At 38.9% G+C, this 13178-nt stretch overlaps 1 protein-coding gene across 10 annotated transcripts in view; it reads left to right on the top strand.

Moving 5' to 3' along the window:
* DOT1L (DOT1 like histone lysine methyltransferase) overlaps nucleotides 1–13178 on the top strand; it is a 123422-nt gene that overhangs the window by 99087 nt on the left and 11157 nt on the right. For 4 of the 10 annotated variants that reach the window (XM_069073711.1, XM_069073921.1, XM_069073842.1 and 1 more), the window contains 5 exons: nucleotides 975–1274; nucleotides 1368–1597; nucleotides 2744–2949; nucleotides 11330–11391; nucleotides 12163–13131. In XM_069073711.1, the coding sequence (XP_068929812.1) occupies nucleotides 975–1274; nucleotides 1368–1597; nucleotides 2744–2949; nucleotides 11330–11391; nucleotides 12163–13131 (1767 nt within the window). Of the gene's footprint in view, nucleotides 1–974; nucleotides 1598–2743; nucleotides 2950–4031; nucleotides 5797–11329; nucleotides 11392–12162; nucleotides 13132–13178 lie in introns of those variants that run through there. The other 6 variants (XM_069073617.1, XM_069074120.1, XM_069073667.1 and 3 more) reach the window with 4 other exon arrangements.

A 13178-nucleotide genomic window follows, 5' to 3' on the forward strand; every position in this document is an offset into this window, starting at 1 on the left:
ACAGGGGCTTTTTGTTCATGGGTATAGGGCAGGGGTGGGGAAGTTGTGGCCTTGATGTCCTTGGGTGTGGCTTTTGACTGATTCCAAGTTTTATTATCCATTTATTAGGGGGATTTGTTCTGTGAAGTCGGGATTCAGTCAAAGGGCCTCACGTGAGGACCTAGAGGCCACAGGTTCCCCATGTCTGGCAGGAAATAGACCTGTGATTTCATTAGGAACCCCCTTGTGAGGAAATTCCCCCTTTCAGTACAGGCCAGTTCTTCTACAGCTTGATCTTACAAAGTATGCTAGACAGAGAATTATTTCCCCAAGGTCACTTGGCTATTATGTGTCAGAGACTATAAGGATACCAGCCTGATCTCGCTCACTTAGTGGTCACTTGACACACCTGGATCACAGGATCATAAACCTCAGAGCTGGGTAGGACCTCAGAAGGCCCTTGAGGCCAGATAATCCTGTGGTTATTAAGACCTTGATTAAGAGAGCATATCCTGCTCCTAGTGCTAACTACAGCTGTGAGTTTGGGTAAGTCACTTCCTAGGCCTCCGTTTTTTCATCTGTTTCTGAATTCATGTAAGTGACTTAAATTCTGGGCCTCAGCTCCCCTTGTGTAGGAGGTGGAACCCTGGACCATGCTACCTCCTTAAGTCTTTTTTGTGCCTTTATCCAAGCCTGTGGACTCTTGAATGTTTCTCCATACATAAAAAGACACAGGGATATAAAGGAAACCAGTTAGACTGAACTAGTTATCAGAATTTTTTTTTTTAAAGTTCTGGACACCATGCTCTTTGAAGAACCTTTCTTCAAATCTGTATCTGAGTTTTATGATAATATCTTGAACAGCTGGATGGTTTCATCCACGTAGAAGTGAAGTTTTATAATTTTTGTCCTTAACTTTGGGTATAATATGTGTATTTCAAAATGGTGTGTAAAATTTTGTGGGATATTGCCATGATAACCCCTGTCTCCAACAGGTTTTTCCTATAGTGGCTCCTTGGCAGTCAATGGCATACTTTCCAGCAGCCCAGCCCATCTTAACCATGGTGCTGAGCAGGCAGCCCTAGATGATTCTTCCAATTCAGGGAGCCTCTTTAATTCAGTGGGTTCCCGGAGTTCTACGCCACAGCATCCTTCTTTACTCATGATGCAGTCCCGGAACTCTGGCCAGAACTCTCCAGCCCACCCGCTTGCTGCCAGCCCTCGCCTCAATGGAGCCTCTCAAAGCATGATGGGGATTTTGCAGTACTCGGATACTACAAAATTGTTCTCTGAAGGTAACAAGGGGGATCTTCCACTAGATTCAGGCTTTTCAGATCCTGAAAATGAAGTCAAGAGAAGAATCCTCTTTACAATCTCGACCAATACAGGGAACCTGAAGCAGTCTCCTTCCAACAAACACAGCCCTCTGACAGCTAGCATTCGCACAGATTGTGGACAGGCTTGCGTGCAGGAGGGCAAGAAGAGGGGCAGAAGGAAGCGGTCTTCTACAGGGAACACTAGTGCGAATTCTGCCGTATCTCCCAAGCGCAAGCCTTTACCATCTGTAGCAGGTCTCTTCACCCAGTCTTCAGGCTCACCCCTCAACATCAACTCTATGGTAAGAAAAAGAGGCTTTGTTTGTGGATTCTTCTGTGGTGGAGGAAGTGATATGATCGTAGACACATGAACTTAAGGGCCAAGGGCTACCTCAGATCCTCTTCGTACCATTTATTTTATAGCCAGACACTAACCTATTGGAAACAAGGGACTAATTTTTCCCTAGTCTTGTAGCTGTATAGTTGCAGAGCTGTTTCCCGAGGCTGGGACTTTAACCTTTTGATCTTGGTGTTACTTAGGACAGCCCTCACCTTTCACAAAATATCTATTGTTTCTGTCATCAGAAAGATAACTTTCTTTTATGGGGGTAACCATGAGTCTCATCATCTATATTGCTTCTGTGGATACAGTCAGTGTCTAATTTTTAGTGTGTTGAAAAACTTCCTAGAGCAGCTTAACTGATAGTAAATTGTGATGAAATGGTAGCAACAGACCCATAAGCTTGAGAACGTTTCTGCAAACAGATATGTGTTTTGTTTATTTGTTTGTCCCTCATGGGTGTGTTGTAGGAAAAAGAGCCCAGTATGCACACTGAACCCTGGACATTCCCAGCAGACAAAACTCCAGGCAATGGATTGTGTCAGGAAACGAGAATTCTGTCAGTCATGTCTGTGGTACCAGTGACCTTGGGTATTATTCAGAATAGTAATTTTAGAACTGATGGGGGCCTTACATGCCACAAGGGATTAACAACCTTGCTTGTGATGTAACCTTATTTATCACCTAAAAGTTAAATCATTTATTCATTCCTGTTGATAAAATGGATGGAGAAGGAACTTGTCTTAGAGGTCATTTTGTCTTATCCTTTCATTTTTCAGGTGTGTCAATTGAGGCCTTGAGAGATTAAGTGATTTACTGAGGGTCAAATTGTTCGTGTCCGTGATTCCATCTTCTTCTCCAGTCTTAAAATATAACATTCTTTCTGCTGTGTCATATTGCTTCTTTTTCTTTACCCAACTTTTAAGTTCAGCACTTTGCTGAAATTATCTACTCTAGGCCTATAGGTTTGTACTAAGAGGAGTTCAAAGGTGGTTTTTCAGAGGTGACATTAGAATGTAATTTGAAAATCATGTTTTGGTGACATGATCTGCTTGAAGAATACATTTAATTGGGTTTTTGTGGTGTGTGTTTTGTTTTTGATCCCTAGGTCAATAACATTAATCAGCCTTTAGAAATAACAGCCATTTCCTCCCCTGAAAACTCCCTGAAGAACTCTCCTATTCCTTACCAGGACAACGACCAGCCTCCTGTGCTGAAAAAGGAGAAGCCCTTGGTCCAGACGAATGGGGCACATTACTCGCCCCTGACCTCGGATGAAGAGCACGGTTCGGAAGATGAGCGCAACAGCAGCAGGTGAGCCGAGAACCCGCGGCCAGTTCCGCGTTGCTCTTGTCCTTGTGCGATGGTTGCCTGGCGCTTTTCCCACTAGGGGATTATATCAGACACCCAGGACAGAGTGCTCACGTGTTCTGCTTGAGTCTCTTTTTCTCTAGAGATGTATTTTTGTTCCTATAAGAAAAGCACAGTGGCCAGAAGTTATGGAGAGACGTGTTACATCTTTTGAGAGGTACAAATATGTGTAATCAAACAAGCATTTTTTAAAGACCCTTCTGTGTGCATTTCAATAATTACTTTTTATACTTAACTAGCTATATGACCAAAGGTACTTTGGTTTCCTAATCTTTGTAATTAGGTGGTGGTGATCAAAATGCTTGCACCACCTAAATCACAGTGTTGTTTGGGGACTTTTTATAAAAGTCCTTTATAAACCTTAAGGTTTTAGATAAATGTGAGTTATTCATATTTGTCGCGGCTGCTCCCTCCAGTGATCCACCTCTTCATTTGCCTTAGGTAGATGGTCTTTTATTTAACATGAATAACAACAAGAAAAATCTCCTGTTGTCTATCCCTTTGGGATGAACATTTTCTGTGTTAGGGCTTGGTAGGACCATTGCCTGAGTAAGCTCTCTTTAGTAATACTGAGCATTAATATTCCAAAAAGAAATCCAGTGTCTATAGTATCTGAAGGATATTTTTGGAGCTACTGATTTAGAGGACCAAAATTATATACACTTTTTTCTAATCATCAATAACCCATTTGAAATTGGGAATTACAGAATGTAATATGTGTCAACCTCTCATTTGACTGATTTGGCTGAAGTTCTGAGAGTTTATAGAAGGACCAGTGGCATGTGAATTTAACTGAAATAAGCCATAATTTTTATAGAATTTCCATTTTGTAACAGTGTGGTCAGTTATGTGCTTCTACTGACCCCAAGTTGACTCAGGATATCTGACCTTTAACAGATGAAAGTAGATGGATTTAGTTTCACCATTGTTAATTAGTTCTCTGGCAGTTGAGTGCTAGATTTTATACTGTATGCACATGTTTCATTGCTCTCTTTTGTTGTGTTTTTAATTCTGTTGTTTTTAAGAATGGATGTTACTCCAAGGAAACGTGCAAAATTTGTAGCTCTTAAAGAGCACACTTCAGTGACTGTTAGAGATATTTCAGCGGCTTTTGTTGTGGGGAAGTCAAGGATCATTCAAGTGCACAGTGAATCAGCATCAGTCACAATGAAGCACAAAGGAAAGTGGGGACATAAACATAATGTGGCACCAAGAACTTCCTGCAAGACAGCCTAATTAAACTACAGAAAATAAGCATAGACCAGTGGAGGCACCAAGTAGCAGAATGGGCTGGTAGCAATTCCTATACAGTATGAGGAAAGCTTCTTGAAGCTGGACAAGTGATAAGACCAAAAAACCCTAGCTCCTTACCATTCTTGAAAACAAGAAACATTGTCATGGCCAAAACAGTATAAAGACCAGACTCCTATAGACTGGAAAAGTAGTTTTTATTGATGAATGAAGCTCCATTTTTCATTCAAGTTTATATCAAAATCATTGTCAGAAGTCCAGGCCAGCCATTCAAGTATGGGCATCTCAGTAATATTGCAAGACATCCACCCCACAAAGTAATGTTTTTGTTTTATCTTTGTTTTTTTACTTCCAGTGGGCCTGGAAGTCCTGTCCCATTTGAGGGGAGGGAAAATCTCTTTATCAAACATTGATAGAAGGACTAAAATTCCTGAATAGAGACAGAATTCAGTAACACCTTTTAGGACCATGCTATATATCATGATACTTAAGGAGATTTATCCCAGAAATAGAGATAAATATGAACCAGCCTGATACATCAATCACATCGAAAATTTATAGCTAATCTGGAAATTATTTTGGAATTATGCTCCAAAAGGAATTAAATTGTGCATGGACTTTGAGTGATTGATAACATTCTATAGGCCTGTACTCTAGAGAGACCAAAGAAAGAGGAAAGGGACTCATGTATAAAAATCTTTTTTTTATAGTGTCCTTTTTTGTAGTTACAAGAAGCTAAACTAAAGAAGTACTCTTTATTTGGAAAGTGACTGAATAAATTGTGATAAATAAATGTAATGGGATTATTGCAACACAAAAAAATGACAGATGGTATTAGAGAAAGCTGGGAAGATTTGTATGAATTGACACAGACTGAAATCAGCAGAAACAGAAGAACAAGTTACACAGTAACAACAGCATCATCAAATGACAAACAACTTTGAAAAGACTTAAGAACTCTATCCATAACTCTAGAGAACCATTGATGAAATGTGCTGCTCACCTCTTGACTGAGAGGCAATAGACTCAGGGTGCAGAATGAGTCTTACTTTTGGACATGGCCAGTGTGGGAATTTGTTTTGCTTTGCTGTGCATGATTGATTTGCATTTTCCCCCAGTAGTTTGATGGGATGGAGAAACATATATTTGGCTCATTTAAAAACACATGTATATGTATGTGCACATATAATACACGTGTGTGTGTGTGTGTGTGTGTGTAAAAGTGACAGAGCGAGAGCACGCAAGACATGTACTTTTGGACATGGCAACTGACTATGCATATTTTTTACAAGGTTTTGTCTCTCCCTCCAACTCCCCTAAATCCATGGTGGGGAGAGAAGGGCGAGAACATAAAGTGCTTGTTAGTTTAATGGAAAAGTAAAATAAAAGCGACATTTTAAAAACTTACTGTGAATTCATTTCCAAATTGTGTAAAATAAGATTGTAATAAAGAGGACACATTGCCTATTAAGTTTTTTATGTGAAATGTATGGTTAATTCTCTTAAGTCAATAAATTAAAAATTTTTTACTTCGTTCCAGTTATTTTCAACACCACTGTATTAAGTAGAAGACCTAAAACTAAGATTAAACTAAATTTAGTGTACATTTTACTTTATCCCCCTATATCCTGAAATGTTTGGTTTTTAGGACAGTAAGCCCCTAACTCACTTCTTTGAATTTGCTTTCTATAAAACTTGAGCGATTTACTCACAAGCTATTCAGTAACATCAGACATTTATTGGTTTTATTTATTTTTTTGGATTTGTTTTATTTTTAATTAGTACTTATAATAAACCCTATGTAGAGGTTTGGAAAGAAATAATTTATATGAAGGCTAGTAGCCTGTGGATACTAATTTTCATCCTTAAAATTGGATTTTCACACACATGTATTATCCCTGTAGACTTTGTCTAAAATTCACCTGATTTTAACAGTTAATGTAAGAATCTTTTACTAATTGCCTACCTTTTTTAAAAAATAAATTCTTATAAGTTTATTGATATCAGCAGAATTGTACTATCATTTCCCCCTTTTCAGAGAGCCATCTCAATATAACAAAGAAAGAACAATCTGTAAGATAAGATACATTGAAACATTCTGAAAACATGGCAGCATACCATATCTGTGGACTACTTAATGTCTGCAAAGGAATGGAAGTCCAATCATTATTTCTTCTTTCAAGCCATGCTAGTTCTTTGTAATTTTGCAGCATTTATTTTTATTGTTGCAAATCACCATACTTGTTTAGCCATTTCCTCATCCATTTACATCTATTTTTTTTCTTTGCTCCCACATAAAGTGTTGGTAGAAATTTTTTGGTGTATATGGTGACTTATCAATGATATAAGAACACAAAAGAAATAAATTCCACCAAAAGTATAAAATACCCAAAATAACAAGACCATATAGAAACCTTCATCCCATCTTAAAACAAGGAGTAGGACTAATTCTAAAGAATCTAACAAAGAAACTTAGAAGCACAGGAGATGTCCCCAAGCCCCCCCAAAATAGTGCTGATACTACACAAATTTGAGAAAGGACTCCACCACAGTACTTTTATGAGACACATATAGTCCTGACATCTTAACCAGAGAAGTAAGCATCAAAGAAGAACTTTACACTCTTTTTAGAACAGAGGCCATTACAACTAGAACCAGGCTGTATATGTGGTTTTCAGTATTTGGCTCACAGAGATGCTTATGAAAATTTTAGTGGCTAAGTGGCACCAGTAGTACACAAGGCCCCAAGTTCTTAGTCTCAGACACTCACAAGCTGCAAGACCACGATTGAATCCCTTTACCCCTCTCTGCCTTGGTTTCCTCTGCTGAAAAATGGGAATAATAAGCGTACCTTCCTCACTGGTGTGTTGTGAGGATCCATTGACAATATTTGTAAAATGCGCTTAGCACAAGACTTACCATACAGTTCTAGTGCCTGGTGATATCTAAATGCTACTGTTAATGGCACCTTTCTTATTTCAGCTCAACTCCACTGTTCTAGAAAATTATCATGAATATTGACTGAAGGAATTTAATTAAAAATCTCATCAGGATACGCAGCCTCTTAACATCATTCATTTGACCAAGTCAGATTTATTACAGGAATGGTTTAACTTCAGGAAAACTGTATAATATTGAAAAAAAAATTCAGTACCTCATGATCATCTCAAATTAATGCACAAAAAGCCATTGATAAACTACAACACTTATGCTAAAAGCCTATGCACAATGGAGGAGGAACCTTAAAAAAAAACTAAAACATTATCTTAAACCCAAAGTAGCCAACTTTATAAATAAAGGATGCCCATTCTTGCTATTTGATACAGTTTAGAATGCTGACAGTATAAGAGAAGGAAATTAAAAAGCTAAGATTATTCTCATTTGCTATTCACATAATGATTTATATGAAAAACTAGGAAATTAGCTCAGTCAGATACAACTCTAGACCTTGCTTCAGTCCAGTTACAGGCTATACAATAAACCAAAAACCAACAGCAGCAGCATTTCGGTGAGGGAGTAACAAAATCCAAGTTGGTTATAGAAAATGGAAATCTAGTTTAAGATAATAACTAAGACAAAATAAAAGCACACAAAATATTTGGACAAAATCAATTACAAAATGCTCCTTGAAACAATGAGGAGTAACTTAAATTGCTGAAAGAATATTCAGTGCTCATGGCTGGGCATGTCATTAAAAATGACAATCCTAGCCAAGGAAATGAGGCTGAACTCTCCAAGGAATAAGTGATAAAATAATGGGAAAATTTGTTTCAAGAAGCAAAAGATAAGAATAATGGGGAAAGGTAGGGACAAAGGGTGATAGCACTTCCCTGCCTTGATTTGGATTGTAAATCTCGGCTATCACTTCATTTTGCATTGTTTGAAAATAGGTTAGTGGCACAGACCAGTCAAATCAGTTCAGATATCCTTAGGGGAAACAAAGCCCCATTTGATGAAAACTTCACAGAAAACTAGGAAGCAGTGTGACAACATAATCTTAGATTGACATTTTCCACAATAGGTTCAAAATGGATGTGGGACTTTGCTATTAAAATAGATCATGCCATTAAAGAATTAGAAGATAATCAGATCATAGAGCTTTCACTGTTATTGGTAGGAATCATTCTTAATAAGGGATAGAAACAGTTGCAAAAGGTAACAGGCCACTTTGGTTACATGAAACTGGGAAAGTCCTACACAGACAATATTCAGGAATCTAGGATAAGGAAAGCAGTGCAATGAGGGGAAACACTATTGGTAACCATGATAAATGCAATTAGACATACACATACTTGCATGATATACGTAGTCTACCAAAACTATTCTCCATTAGGTATTAGAAGATATGAACAGTTCTCAAAAGAATTGCAGACTATTAGTAGCCATATGAAAAATAGTATTAGAGTATAAGAGAAACGCAAATCAAAATAACCTTGAAGTAAGTAGGTATTTTTCTCACTGCCAGCAAATAGGCAAAGACGACCAAGGATAGGACTTAGTCGATGTTGGTGTTGTTAGTTTTGAATGGGTGTAACCTATTGTAAGTTTTGAATAGGTACAACCATTTTTGAAAGTACTGAAACTGGCTGTGCCTTCAAGACCTGAAAATTCCCCTACCAGGCATATATCCCAAGGATCTCATGTAGACCAAAAATAACTTTAGTAGTCAGTTTATATTGAAGTGCTTACTACGTGCCTGTCATTGTGACTATCACCAACTGTATATAGCAACATTGTGGGAACAAAGAATTCGAAACTGCCAGTGCCCATCAATTTGCTGTTCTTTTAGCAAGTTTTGGTACAAAGCTGTTATGGAAAATTATTCTTAACAAATAATGAATTTGATGAAGACCAAGAAAGCCTGATAACATTTGTATGGTCTGATTAAAAGGGAAGCAATCAGAGTTATTCATTAATGGGTTGTTAGCACAGCAGTGTGAATATGTAAAGAACAATCACCAAAGATTACAATCACAAAGCCAGGATGAATGTTGCCAAGTTACAAAAAACAAGCAAATACTCCGTCCTCAAATTCTTTGGGGAAATTGGGATTCTGTGAGTTTGCTATATATTTTAAGATTTTTTGATGATTTTTTTTCCTCTTCTTTTTTCCTTTAAAAATCATTAAAGATGGCTCTCTGGGATGGGGACAGGTAATACTGGGAGAAATTCTGCTGGTGTAAAAAAAAAAATCTCAATAAAAAAATAATGTAGCAGCACCTTGCTAAGCTTAAACCCAGGGCTGTGATCACCCCCACTTCCTTTTCCTTCCAGGCCCCTTCCTCTAGCGTAGGAACATGTAGCCAGGCTAGAGCCCCGCAGCACCTCAGCCCAGTGCAGCCTGTCCTGCGTCCTCCTCCTCCTCCTGCTAACAGTCTCATTACCTCCATCCCCTCCTTATCTCCACTCCCTCTGTTACTCTGCTTCTAACCTGCTTCTGTTAATCATCAGTAAAAATCTTTCAATTCCCAAGGCTCAACTCGATACTTAGGAAATTTGCAGATATGGCAAAGTGTGGGAAGTCAGTATTGTAGAGGTTATGAGGAGATAGGTACACTAAGCACAGTGTTAATGGAACTGTGAGTCAGAATAATTTTTGGAAGTAGTTTTCAATTAATACTTACAAATGTGCAGATGACTAAAATGTCCATATCCTTTGACGTAGAACAGTTCTCAAACTTTCTGGTTTACATTATTTAAAAAATTGTTGAGGATTCAAATGCTTTTGTTTTTATGGGTTTTATCTAGCCATGTTTACCATATTAGAAATTAAAACCGATAAAATTGTAAAATATCTAAAATTGTAAAATATTGTAAAAAATCAACTCATTTAAAAATAATGTTGTTAAGCCATTGCCTTTTAACATAAAATTTTAAGTAAAAAATAATTTTTTTAAATTAGAAGAATGCTACTATTGTACATGATTTTGCACGTTTTTAAATGTCCCATTTAATAGATGGCAACTGCTTCTCCATTCAATTTGGTGCTGTGTTGTTTTGCTTGCAGTATATAAAGTTCTTACACAGTGAAATGTATTTGGAAAAGGGAGGCATGTTTTAATAGGCAAAAAATATTTTAGTTTTAACCTCCCTACCACCTCCTCCTCCCCCAAAAGACCCTTGGAAATAGCCAGGGATCTGAGGACTACACTTTGAGAATTACTGACCCAGAACAAGGGTCATACTTGCTACATGTACTACAAGGTGTATGTGCCAAGGAAGTCATTGATAAGAGCACATATCTTTTTTTTTTTTGGCTAGTAATCCTTTTCCCTACTAACATGGCTTATAATATAGTTTGAGTTTTTTCCTTTTTGAGAATTGTTATATGTGTTTGTAACACAGAGAGGAAACTGATAAAGATTGTTAAAGACAATTTTATAGCATTTAGGAACTTTACTCTTTTTGGGGGCGAGGGTCCAGACATTTGGTTTTAATGATATAGGGAGCCCTTTGAGGGCACTTCTGCAACTTAAAGCCTGTTGAGAATTGTCTGGGTCACTAAATATTTAAATGACTTACCAAGATCCCAAAAGCACTCTGTCCCAGAGATGGCATTTGAACCAAAATGTTTCTTATCCAGTGTAATTTACTGATTCTTTCTGAATTTAAAACCATTTTTTTGTTTGTTTTATTTAAACTTGACAGTCTTTGTTTGCAGAGAATGGAACTGTTATGATAATGGTGTTTATAGTCAATCTGTGAATTTAAATTATAATCATTTTAACTCTTCCTATGGTGTTTTGGGATATTCAAACTCCAGTACTTCTGACAGCCCTCCAGACTATGCTGTTGTAATTGTTAAACTTATTTTAGAAAATGAGAGAATGAAAGTGATATGAATTTACCAAATTATTATATAGAAGCAATGGAGCTGACATTTGAACCCAGTGTTCTCATATCCCTTTTGTAGAGCAATAATGCTTTGACCATCCCTCTTCCCCTTCCCTTTAGTAACACATCAAATATTCCAGTTTCCTGTAGTCATAAAGTGCCTTTGCTTAGGTGAGAGACTAAAATGTGGGAAATTACAGGTAATTCTGTAAATAACCATTTCTTTATCTCTTTTTAGGATTGAAAGGAAAATCGCAACAATCTCTCTAGAGAGCAAGTCTCCGCAGAAAACAGAAAATGGTGAGTAAATGAAGTATCGAATATCCCAGTGTTTGACTTCTGCTAGCTCTGGCTGATGGATAAATCGGCTTCAGACCTTCCTGAATTGATGCTTGCCCAAGGTAGGCTTAGTGTTGCCTCTCTTGTCTTTGCTTCATTCTGTGCAATCTTCCTGTTCTTTCTTCAGATGGAATAATCTGTCTTAGTTCAGTTTCACAGACGCTATAAACCTTCCACCTGTCTGGTGCGACTAAGCTTTCTTTGAGGAGATGTTCACAAGTCATTTTGAACATGCATATTTTATGCTGCCATTTATGGATACAGGAATGTTTGCAGTTAGTGGAGTGGGAAAGTCACTTATTCTTTTTGACTGTTTAACCATTGGGAAGGGAAAACATTTTGGGCATCTAGTGGGACGTTGCTTTCCTTCTGCCCCGGTTTTATTTTTGCTTAATGGTGCTTCTCATACTTGTTGATTTGCCCATAATCCTGGCTGTAGAGTTGCTTCTTTCCTCATTTCCCAGGAGCCCTTTCCTAATGTTTAGCTCCTCTGTGTCAACAGTCCTTAAGCTCTTTGCCATTTTTTTCTCTTCTGCTCAGGTCTCTCTGCTGGCTTGTATAACCCTTAGGACTTCTCATAGCAGACCTAGAGGAGCCAATTTGGGAGCTTATTCCCACAGTTATGAATGTGCCATGCTCCCTTCAAATAAACCTGATCTTTTCCTTTCCCTCCCCTTCCCCCAATCAGATGATTGGACTGGGGTTTATTTTTTGTTCTTTTTTCCAAACCAGGTGGTAGCCTTACAGGAAGGAAACAAACTGAAGGCATCAACAGTAGTAAATGGAAGTCTACCTTTTCACCAATATCAGACATCAACCTTACCAAGACATCTGACAGTCCCTTACAGGCAGCTTCGTCCCTGAGCCAGAATTCCCTGTTTGCCTTCCGGCCATCCTCAGAGGATACAGTGGCTATCGATGCCAAGATCTCTGTGCACACAAGGAAAAACTTCCCCAGTTCTTTGTCAGGGACGGATGGTCTCAGCCCCAACACAAACTCCTCCAATGGATTCTCATATGGTGGGGGCTTGTCAGCTGCTGACATGAGTTTACACAGCTTTCACGATGGTGCTTCTCTTTCTCACAAGACCACCGAGGTGGCCAGCTTAAGCTCCCCTCTGGGTTTCCAGGCACAGCGGAGCAAAGACAGCTCAGATGCCAACCCTTTTCTGAACAAGAGGCAGCTGGACAGCCTGGGAAGTATGAAAGGGGAAGAGCCACAGAGGGGTGGAGGCAGAAGCAAAGAGGTGCTCGACATGGGCTTGCAGCTGGGGGGTCCTTCTGACAAGGGCTCCCTGCAGCACAATGGCAAGGCTGGCAAAGGACGCGACCGAGACTTAGAGTTTAAAAATGGCCACAATCTTTTCATTTCCGCTGCTGCTGCTGCAGTACCTCCTGGAGGCCTCCTCAATGGCAAAGGCCTTTCCAGCGCAGCCTCTTCGGCTGGCCACCCTGCTTCTTCTGTTTCGACGCACCACCCTTTCCTAAACACTTTCACCACTGGATCCCAGTTTCCCCTGGGCCCTATGTCCCTGCAGGCCAACCTCAGCTCGGTGGCAGGCTCTTCAGTATTGCAGTCTTTATTTAATTCCATGCCCGCTGCTGCCAGTTTGGTCCACGTGTCGTCGGCTGCGACCAGATTGACAAATTCTCATGCTATGGGGAACTTCTCTTCTGGGGTTACAGGTGGAACAGTTGGAGGTAGGTTGGTGGAGCTTTGTTTCTCCTTTCCAAGGAGCCACTTAGAG

This window comes from Petaurus breviceps, unplaced genomic scaffold, assembly GCF_028583685.1.
Source record: "Petaurus breviceps papuanus isolate PSGF00001 unplaced genomic scaffold, PetGlider_PUasm1.0 108, whole genome shotgun sequence".
Lineage (NCBI taxonomy): Eukaryota > Metazoa > Chordata > Mammalia > Diprotodontia > Petauridae > Petaurus > Petaurus breviceps.